Below are 11,399 nucleotides of genomic sequence, written 5' to 3' on the forward strand. Positions count from 1 at the left end.
CCATTGTCTTTATTTTGTTGTTCTCCCTCCTACCATTCCTTAGAATCACAAACTCTGTCATTTCATGATCACTTCCACCCAAGCTGCCTTCCACTTTCTAATTCTCAACCAGTTCCTCCTTATTTGTCAACATCAAATCTAGAACAGCCTCTCCCTGGTAGCTGTCTCCACCTCTGAAATAAAAAATGGTCTCCAATACATCCCAAGAACTTACTGGGTAATCTGTGCTTTTCTGTGTTGTTTTCCCAACAGATGTCTGGGTAGTTGAAGTCCCCCATCACCACCAGGTCCTGTGCTTTGGATGATTTTGTTAGCTGTTTAAAAAAAGCCTCATCCATCTCTTCTTCCTGGTTAGGTGGTCTGTAGTAGACCCTTACCATGACATCACCCTTGTTTTTTGCCCCTTTTATCCTTACCCAGAGACTTTCAACAAGTCTGTCTCCTATTTCCATCTCAATCTCAGTCCAAGTGTATGCATTTTTAATATATAAGGCAACACCCAGGGCTGGTGCAAGGATGTTTCGCACCCTAAGCAAAACTTCCACCTTGTGCCCCTGCACCCCTGCCCAGAGGCTCCCCCACTCCGCCCTGTGGCAGCTCCCCACCCGCCCACCCTCTGCCCTGAGGCACCCCCCCGCCCCAGCTCATCCCTGCTCCGTGCACGACCCCGAGCACGCCATGGCTGCTTCACTTCTCCCGCCTCCCAGGCTTGCGGTGCCTAAGCTGATTGGCACCGCAAGCCTGGGAGACGGGAGAAGTGAAGCAGCCACGGCGTGCTCGGGGAGGAGGCGGGGCAGGGATGAGCTGGGGTGGGGAGTTTCCCTGCGTGACGCGCCCCCCCCCGTTCCTTGCTGCAGGCGGCCCTTCCCGTGCTCCCCTGCCCCAGCTCCTTCTGCCTAAATGCCGGCGGCAACCGGGGCGGCCGAAGATCTGGCCGCCGTGATCGCTGCCGAAGAAAATGGCGCCCTCCAAATCCCAGCGCCCTAGGCGACTGCCTAGGTTGCCTAAATGGTTGCACCGGCCCTGGCAACACCCACCCACTGGCTGTATGATATGAAGGTGCACATCAATTCTCCCAGCAGCTAGACATTCATGACATACCGTGTATGCATAAAATACGAAATACACAATGTAAGATCTAGCTTTTAAAAACATTTTTATTCTTTTGGCCAGGAGGGGAAAGTAGCTGCCGATAGGAAGATTAGCTTTGACTTGCCTGCGAGAAAAACATCTCTAGAAAAACACTAACATAATAAAAGTGACCTTTAATACATAGACTGTTGGGTATTTTTAATGAGAGGCTGAACAATAGCCAGTTATAAGCCACATAACCTTTTAGCTTACAAGGGGGAAAAAAAATCATTACTACTAGCTATAGTCAATGTAGCGGTGCTGTAAACAAGGCTGAAATGAGTCCAAAATACATTTAAAATTGTATTTTTAAATTGGAATCTCTCTTAGACTGCAGCACAGCTACCAGACATTGTGTTAGTTTATAAACAGAACAGAATTTACAAGAAGCTGCTGCTGCAGGTCAGGATGCTGATAGGGAAGAAAAGGATGCTCAGGTGAAACCAGATAGATTTTATTTTTCTTATATATTACAGATGTAATTATCTCTGAGGAGAAGTGGGAGGCATGGAGTAAAACCCAGTAGGAGTGCAATCTTGGACAAAGCGAGTACATCAGAGTAGCAGTAATATTAAGCATCCAATGAGTGGCGATTCTTGCTAGCAGCCTGCCTGAGATGGGAGATATAAAAGTGCTGAAAGAGAAGTCTACACTGACTGAGTGTCAGAGCTGCATAGCCACAGCACTTGTCTGGATCACCTGCGGTTGTTTCTGCATTTTGTTCACAGTTATGAAGATTGCGCTACGGAAAGCAAATGACCGCTCATTAAGCCTCCCATTGACTGGACACACAGTATTGTTTCATAGATGAGCTATTTCTGAATCTGAAGAAAGAAGCAGCGTTTCAGAAATGGTTACTCATTATATATGGCTCTCTCTCCCATACTTAGCTACTGCCTTTGAGAGATCAGCAAAGCTTCCCATCAACAGAAGTTTTGAAGGATCTTTTGAAATACCCAACATCTCCAGTTTTTTTTCCTGGAATAACTACACACTTGCTGACTGGCAGAGCTTTGTGGGCAGGAGAAGATATGGGGCAGAGTCTCAAAATCTTACAGTGAAAGCCCTGCTCATTGTGGCATACTCCTTCATCATAGTATTCTCGCTCTTTGGGAATGTCCTGGTCTGTCACGTCATCATCAAAAACAAAAGGATGCACTCCGCTACCAGCCTGTTTATTGTGAATCTAGCTGTAGCAGACATAATGATAACGCTGCTCAATACTCCCTTTACGTTGGTAAGAAACTGACAGAAGTCTGTTCCCTCTCACTCTGCTTCTTTTCTCTAAATTATGAGCATCTGTAATAGAAAACGTATCATTTGTCTTTTCTTCCCGTAACAGAAATAGCTTAGTGTGTGGAGTTTGCCTCTGATTGTTGTTACTTGCACTCACTGGAATGACAAATGACACTGTAGTAAATTTGAGGCTGCAATTTGGGCTTCCAGTCATGTTAAAGCATTAGAGTTAATTTAATGACTTTTTTTCTTTATCCTGTTATATGGAGTTATATTCTTAGTTTATCCTCTGTTAATGCAAGATAGTTCTATGATACACTTGCTAGTAATATTTCCAGACTAGTTTTAAATGTCTGTAGGGATGGAGTCATTACTTTTTGGAAGATTTAACAGGTCTTTTTCTTTTCTAATTTCTATGATCCAGTTAGAAATGTAATAATAATTAAAATTGCACCTCTGGTTTATGCCCAAGGAGGTACTAAACTAGTAAGCATAAGAAGGTTGTAGTTTCACAGTTTTACAGTATTTAGTTATGTTCCCTCTCCTTAGGAGCTTCCAATATAATACCATGAATCTTCCTTATTTAAAAAAAATGGTTAATGATCAGCATCATGTTACATGGTCCGGTGAAAAGAGATACTTGCACTGTACCCAGATCAGGAATGCAGGAGTATCCATGTATCCAGCAGGGATGGTTGGGTGAGGGGAACTGACTTGTTGGCAGTTCTTCGGGTATGGAGGAAAATATTCTGAAGGAAGTCAAATGCCTTAGAAGTTGCTCCACCATACTAGCTGGGTGCACGTTGCCAGGTCAGTAAAGAGGCACTAACATCATTGTATTCACCTCCCCAAAAGTCTTGACTCTATTTAATGTCCTGTTGCAGGCTTCAGTAATCAGCCAATAAATATAAGGAGACAGAGATTAGATAAAATCTCCTTTTGGGGGGAGGGATAGCTCAGTGGTTTGAGCATTGGCCTGCTAAACCCAGGGTTATGAGTTCAATCCTTGAGGGGGCCATTTGGGGATTGGTCCTGCTTTGAGCAGGGGGTTGGACTAGATGATCTCCTGAGGTCCCTTCCAACCCTAATAATCTATGATTCTATGAAAGAAAGGAGTGATGTGTTAGCCTGTTTGTGACCTGCAGATTTTTAATAATCCTTTTGGGATGGAAGTCAAAATAATGACCACAAGTGCAGCTAGTAGAGTGCTGACAATGCACAATGAGTCAAATGTCAGGCATGTGAAAAGTACCCAAATGATGCATGTAGAAAGCTAAATATATTCCCCGCTGGACTGTTCCTAGGCTCGGTTTGTGAACAGCACATGGATATTCGGGAAGGGGATGTGTCACATCAGTAGATTTGCACAATACTGCTCCCTCCATGTCTCTGCTTTGACTCTCACAGCAATCGCAGTGGACAGACACCAGGTGAGAGTTCTCTTAAGCTACATGGCCATGAATTGAAAATGCTGGAGCATTCCCTTATTTTAAAATAAGAAATTAAAAACCATTTTCTGAATACCTCAGCCCCTAAGGAGTTTAGCACAGGGCACTCTGTGTAAGAATTGCCAGGGTGGTGGTGTATATTTTTTCTGATCAGCTCTCTGGTATCACTTGAGGAGGAGGAATATGTACAATTTAGGGGCTAGAACAAGGGTTCTCAAACTGGGGGTCAAGACCCCTCAGGGGGTTGCAAGGTTATTCTGGGGGAGGAGGGGTCGCAAGCTGTTATCCTCCACCCCAAACCCCACGTTGCCTCCAGCACTTATAGTGGTGTTAAATATATATAAAGTGTTAAGGGGGGTCACACTCGGGGGATTGCTACGTGAAAGGGGTCACCAGTAAAAAAGTTTGAGAACCACCGGGCTAGGTGGGGTGCCGGCAGTCTGGATTCCTGGGTTCTGTTCCCAGGTCAGCCATTGGCTTTTGCACAAACCTCTCTGCATCTCTAATATGTTGGTAGTAATACTTGCCTCAGAGAGGGAGCGTGAAGCTGAATGAACTGCTTGTACTCCTTCAGCCAAGGATCTCAAAGCACTTCACAAAATATTATGTATTATTCTAAATGCAGGTACATGCTGCATCTTCAGACCCTAACTTAATATGCTAAATTCACACAAGGAGCAGAGCTGTCAAATAAATGATTTACGAGGAACACTAATTTAAATAGTATATTTTGCTCTGGGCAGGAACTGGAATTTCTATCTCAGGGAAGATTTTGCATTTCCAAAAAAAGTGTGTTCTGAACTGGCACACAAGGCAGGCTATGCAAAATGTGCTGGGAGAGGAGCATTCTCCATACATTCCATTGCAGAATCACCCACATGGAATTTTTCAGTAATGTCCAATCCAGGTGCCCCAGCAGCCTGCCTAGCACGCCGAAAGCCCCCAGAGCCTGGGCGAGCAGGGAGCCAGGTCGCAAGCTCCATACCAGAGGGGCTGCTGAGGAGCCAAGGACTTGGGATCCTGGGGCAGGGTGCCGGGGAGCCCAGCAGCCTGGGAGTGAGGAACCTGGGATCTTGAGAGCTTTCATTTCAATTTTCCCAACAGGAAATTTCAGAAAATGCATTTTCTGTCGGAAAACCATTCGTCTGCAATGATACTGGAAACCCACCTTTCTTTGTGTCACTGATGCTGTTGAATACAAACACTGAAAGCATTTTAAAAGCCTCCATCCCTGCCTTTTTTTATTTTGTTGAATTAGGCCCAATCTGCAAACTGATATGCAAGGGCAGAACTTCGTGCCCGCCCAGTAGCCCACTGAAGTCAACCCATCTCCATGTGGGTGCAGAAATTCACCTTCGCAGCTGCAGTAGCAGGATCAGGGCCTTTCTTTATCCATGTCTCTCAGCTTGGACTGTGAAAGTTAATTACTTCAGTTCAGCTTTCATTCAGAGTCAAGTTCACTTTCTGCTTCTGTAACCTGAAGTCAGTGGAAGTTGAATGCAGGGATCTCCCATGAAACGTTTGCTCATTAAACTGCTGTGATTACTGCTGTATTTAAGAGTGGGAGATAATGTGAGAAAAATTGCATAATTATTAAAATGTCATCAGGCCACGTGTTTGTTTATTCCAAACAGGTTATAATGCATCCTCTGAAACCTCGTGTATCCACCGCAAAAGGCATTGTCTACATCTCTGTCATCTGGATTATGGCAACGTGTTTCTCCCTCCCACATGCTATTTATCAAAAACTATTCACTTTTGAATACAGGTAAGGCTGATCGCTGATCGCTGCTTTTGATCTGCAGAAACATATGGGGCCAGATCCCCAGTAGGGACAAGGAAGCCATGTCAATTTACACCAGCTGAGGATCTGGTCCATAGTGCCCATCGATACCTTTCACAATGGCTACCCTTCTAGTATTATTCATCAACACCACAGCGTGTCAGATGCATCAGGCCAGATACGTAGTTGGCATAAATTGGCAGTTTACACCAGCTAGAGATCTGGCCCATTGATTCAGGCCAGGACTGGAAATGAGGCCCTAATTGGTTCTTATCTAACCCCAGCTCTAACACTGACTCCCTGGGCAAGTGACTCAACCTCTCTGTCTTAGTTTCCTCTTCTGTAGAATAAAGATAATAATACCTACCTGTCACCCTCTGTTGTGAGGGTTAATTAATGTTTGTGAAGTGTTTTGCTGATGGAACGGGTCATAAAGGTGATAGATTTTGTATTACCGTTTACATACAGAAGTTCATTGAAAGGCAGAGAGTGTTTCACTTCACTCCTAAGAACTTAATTTTGTGCAGCTGGTAATTAGAGGTTGCAATTAATTAGTTTCATAAGAAGATCATAATCTCATGCATGCAGTGAGAAATTATTCTGATCACATTTCTTGTAAGATACGTTATGCGCCACTTCCTCAATTGGTGTAAATTAGCACAGCTCTGCTGAAGTCAATGGAATGATGTGAATTTGCACCAGTTGAGGATCTGGCTCTTTGGTTTTATGACAGGAGTCTTGTCTTTCTCTCCCTTACTGTGATACCCAGCCATGTTTGTTCATTCATTGTGATCAATCCTTTTATCTGCAGTGAAGATGTCACCCGATGCCTGTGTCTCCCAGATTTCCCTGAACCAGCTGACCTCTTCTGGAAGTACCTAGACTTAACAACCTTCATTTTGCTCTACGTTCTGCCCCTTTTAATCATCTCTGCTGCCTACCTGAGAGTGGCCAAGAAACTCTGGCTGCGCAATGCCATTGGGGATGTGACCACGGAGCAGTACTTCACCCTTCGGAGGACGAAGAAAAAGACCATTAAGATGCTGATGTTGGTGGTTGTCCTCTTTGCTGTTTGCTGGTTTCCTTTAAACTGCTACGTCGTCCTCCTTTCCAGCCAAACTATTCGTACCAACAATGCCCTGTACTTTGCTTTTCACTGGTTTGCAATGAGCAGCACCTGTTATAACCCCTTCATTTACTGCTGGCTCAATGAACATTTCAGACTGGAACTGAAGTCTTTGCTCAACATGTGCAAAAAACCACCTAGCCCGAAAGAGCACAGGCTTCCATCCACAGTTCCATCCTACAGAGTAGCCTGGCCAGAAAACAGCAACTTCAAGAGGTCTCAGATCTCCCATGTCCTTCCATCAACCTCCAATCTCCAGTCAGGGAAGACAGACATCACTTCAGTTGAACCTATAGTAGCTGTGAGTTGAATGATGCAATAAAATGGGAGCACGTGGGGGTATGCGCCAGGATTGCAGGTGGATTGGGTGAAAGCTGACGAGTGTGATGAAGAGAGACAGGAATCCTTGACTACTTCACTAGAGTGCACACACCAATGTGCGTGCTGTTTGTGCTGAGAACCCAGAACCATAGGAGTCAATGCATTCCTATCAGCAAGAGAGTTATCTCTTTAATGCAGACTGGTAGTATATCTATACAGCCTCCAAATAGAAGACAGACAGCACAGCCCTTGAGAAGGGGGAAAGAACCCTTTTAATTGTCAGACTGATTTTGAACTGGCAGCTAGCAAAGAACTCTGTGTATTGTTATCCGTCGGTAATGCTGTCCAATCCGGTCCTTTTTCCTAGGAGGTTTGTGTGTGTGTTGCCTGTTGTTGAGCTAGAACCAAAACACTAAAACCCTTATCTAAGTACATCGAGTCTCAGTGTTAAAAATGTCTTGTAGTGAACATGGGATTGATGAAGAGACAATTTCACTGTTATGGCACTAAATCCAGCCCAATTTAGCAGTGACAGAAAGCTGTTACCATGGGTCACAGGCTGGCTGGCTCTTGAAGGCAAGCCAAGCTCAACCTTGCCTATGACCTAGCAGCCATCCCCCGCTGATGGTGATATAGTAACTTAATGCTAATTCCTGACCCCAGCTGTGAAAGGGTTAGGAGAAGAATGCACAGCCAGGGAGGGAGAGGTTGCAGAGAAGGTAAGACTCCTGCAGGTAGGCAGAACTCACAGGGAGCAGCACCACCTCCTGTGGGGGAAAGCCCTAAGCTACAGCTACAAGGAGCAGGGAGATCCCTAGGGGAAGCTGCCAAAGTCCCTGCGGAAGTCTTACTAGTGTTCAGCAGAGAAGGGAAAAGCCTGAGTGCCAAATGGAGGCCGGGTTAAGTAGAGGCTGTAGGAAAGCAGCCTAAGGGGGATTTAGAAATAGGAAGTGGCCCAGGGAATCAGCAGCATGTCTGAAGCAGCAAAGCCAACCGCTTAATACGGTCCCCTGGGTGGGCCTCAGTTTCCCTACCAGCCTTGAGGAAGGGGCACACAAGCCCCACTGCAGGGGCAGATTAGGCTCCTGTGAGGGAGGCTCAGAGGGAAGGCCTGTGAGGACATTTCAGTGCAGCCTTAGAGGGACAGAAGAATTATTATTTGGGTGTTTAGCTTGGACCTTTCATTACTCCTGAAGGGGACTGAACTTAGGTGACTGGGCCGGAGAGCCAAGCCATGGAAGACCTGGTGAGAAGGAGAGGATGAAGCAGAGGTGCTGGGGATGAGGATCCCTTGCAGTGTTGCACTCTGACACAAGGGAGCGCTACATGTGGTTAGTACACTACCTTACACCTTGTAATGGCTCTTCATTGGCCAGTGTGAGATATGGTTTGTTCTCAGTCCATTTCCAAGTGAATTAGTGTCTGCATCACAAGCGCCATCACCCAAATTATCATCAGAGATGCCCTAGGTTGGATGGATATGGAAAAATGGAGCTGTCCTATTACCCCGATAGATGCTGTCTGTAAGGCAGGGTTGAGGCACACTGATGGAAGAAACTGTACTTTTAAAAATACATAAACAAACAAACAAAGAATGACTTTGGACTTCTGGCTGACAGTTCAGCAAATTTTGCCAGGAATTTTTTTAAGGAAATCTAGTTACAGTCCCATCAAATCAATTACATGAAAGAATATTTAGGAAGTTCCTATGGTCAGAGAATTAAAATCAGGAAATCATTTCTTAGTGCATTGAAAGTACTGCATAAGCTCATTTAGAACAGTAATGTTTACAAACCAATTTGTATTTGATTTAGAATCTTATTTAACAGAGTATCGCTGCGTCATCATCATCACGTAACAGCTAAAGAATCCTGCAACTTCCCTCTAGAATTTAGCATTGCTCCCTTGCTCTGTAATTGTATGGATGTTCTCAGTTCAGAGACCTAGGGACTATATATGTTCTCTTCTAAAATGCTGTATATTACCTCTTTGGAATCGTGGACACACAAACTATCTGCTTTAAAATAGCAGGACAGATGGTGTATGATACCAAGCAAGGAAACTCCAGAGCCTCCAGAAGCCGTATCGTGGACAGTGATGTTTACCTATGTGTTCATGATGCGGAAATCAGCTGGCCATTATCAGTGTCTTACTATCCAAAGGTGCCCCGTTGTACATGAAACACTCAGCAGCTAGCAGTAAAAGGAGAAAGAATGAAAATAACATGAATGGAAAGAGAAACCAGTTGTAACTGATGTCCTGTACCAGTTTCTAGTGCCTGTGACTTGTGCAAGTTTTTCATGGCTGTATACTTACAGAAAATAAAATGTATGCAACATTTGTCAGTTAGCCTATCACTATATACGCACCACTGTGTTAAACAGAGGGAATGTCACACACCCTGGTCTCTTAGGGCTTCCCTTCTCAAGGCATTATCCAGCTCTCTCTCAGAATCAGGCTTTACTCTGTTACTCTCTTGTTAAGGTCCTAAGAGTCAGCATGTCACTGATCTGTAGAATCAGCTGCTTCTACACCCCTCCCCCAAATATGTGAGCAACCCTCTCTACCACTTCTACTCTAGTTTTTGAATGCACGAGTAATAAAATGTTATCTTTATTGCACAAGTAAAAGGCAGCAGAACATGCTCTGATTTGAGGGGGTCATTCTAAATTGATCCTCACTTGCAAAGCAGGGGATAGGAATGCCAAATCAGAGCAAAGGTGAGAGTGGGTGAGGGAAGAGGTTCTTATCTGGCAGTGTGTATGCTGCCTAGAGAGTCCTAGCTACCGTTTAACTCCCCTCCCCCCCCCAATATTTAATGATAGAGCTGATTAGACTCTATTCAGAATTCTTGTTTCAAGTTAGTGGTTCCTAGAGCTGACATCAGTGCTGCATGGATTGAGGAGCTAAGCCTTAGACATTGTGTGGGGGCAGTGAACACAGAGACTGCACTGGCTGTGCAGTTCCCCACTACCTGCTGAGATCTCAGTTAAGCGATGGAACCTCAGAATGTGATGCTGTGGGAGCCGCAAGTGGCAGTGGCCAGTGGAAGTACAGGTCTGTCGCATCTTAGGCGCATTTAACATGCGCAATTTCAGCTTTACACGGTTGGAAAAAACAAGAAAAAAAAAGAGAAAAATAACCATTTAAATACTGTTTCTGTGGTGCGGGCGATTCCGCCCACCATTGCACTCAATGTAATTTTGACTATACGCGATTTTCGCTTTACGTGCTGACTGCAGAATGTAACCCCAGTGTAAGACGAGACAGACCTGTAGAGAGCAGTGGTACCAGCAACAGAGGCATTGCTTGATGCCCCCGACCCCCACAGGGGTGGGAAGGGAGCCCTGTGAAAGAACCTTTGAACTCTGGGTCTTTGCTAGCCAAGGACAGCAATGGTGAGTGCAATGCAGCGGAGGGAGAGGAGAGTGATGTGTTAAAGGGACATTAGTTTGTTGGACTTTCCCACCACAAGGTGGGAAACTGAGGCAAAGGACTGTGGGGTTGGGATTTTGCTTACAGCTGCATGCTTTTGAATATAGTTGTGGTGTTTTCCCAAACTAATGCTTGGTTCCCTTTCCCTTTTAATAAAAGTTATTTTGTTATACTCTGTGCTTGCAAGAGGGGAGATATTGCCTCTTAGAGGCACCTAGATGTGGTTGTAAGTTTTTTCCAGATTACTGGATGGGGGCTCAAGCCAGTTCTGTTGCTACCGACTCCACCTGGCAGAAGGGTCGCATTGCAAAAGATTTAAGAATCACAGGGACATATATCTGTGAGGAAGATAAGTAATCCAGGAATGACCGCAAGCCCTATGTTCCCCCCACTGTCATGGGGAACCAAACCCATGGAAAGACAGAGACAAGGGGAAAAGTGGCTATGACGTTCTCCTCCACACTGCAGGGGGTCAGTTTAAATATTTGCAACAAAGCTTGTTTACATCATCTATAATCTTTTAGATCGTTCCTGTTCATAAGGGTAAAAATGTCCAAAGCCTTTGTCCTTGACAATCATGGAGCCAGATACCATATTATGTTCTCCTGCCCCACATTATTCAATTCATACCCCATTTCAAAGCATTTAGAAACATATCCATGCCATCCTCATCCCTAAAGTGAGGGCATAATTTGTAGTCTATGCCATCCAATGGGCTAGGTATTTGAGACCTGGAGTCACCCACTGGCCTACAGATGCAGTTTCTCCGTCTTGAATTGATGTTGTCAAACTTGGTCCTGCTGGTGCAATTTCTACATCTTGAGCTGATATCGACAATCCTTCTTTCTCTTCTTGCTCGTGCTGGCCTTTCCTGTTTGCTAGCTGCTGGATTACCAGATGCAGTCAATTGCTCTCCAGC

General features: G+C 44.9%; 1 protein-coding gene across 1 annotated transcript; it reads left to right on the forward strand.

Annotated features, from left to right (window-relative positions):
* Positions 1–1,547: 1,547 nt before the first annotated feature.
* On the forward strand, positions 1,548–8,774 carry GPR83 (G protein-coupled receptor 83). The gene is made up of 4 exons (XM_045019741.1): positions 1,548–2,368; positions 3,672–3,797; positions 5,450–5,583; positions 6,410–8,774. Exons 1-4 carry the CDS (start codon positions 1,982–1,984, stop codon positions 7,032–7,034), a joined length of 1,272 nt encoding a protein of 423 aa, XP_044875676.1. The 5' UTR covers positions 1,548–1,981; the 3' UTR covers positions 7,035–8,774.
* The last annotated feature ends 2,625 nt before the right edge of the window (positions 8,775–11,399 follow it).

The sequence above is a fragment of the Mauremys mutica genome, chromosome 1 (genome assembly GCF_020497125.1).
Source record: "Mauremys mutica isolate MM-2020 ecotype Southern chromosome 1, ASM2049712v1, whole genome shotgun sequence".
Taxonomy (NCBI): Eukaryota; Metazoa; Chordata; order Testudines; family Geoemydidae; genus Mauremys; species Mauremys mutica.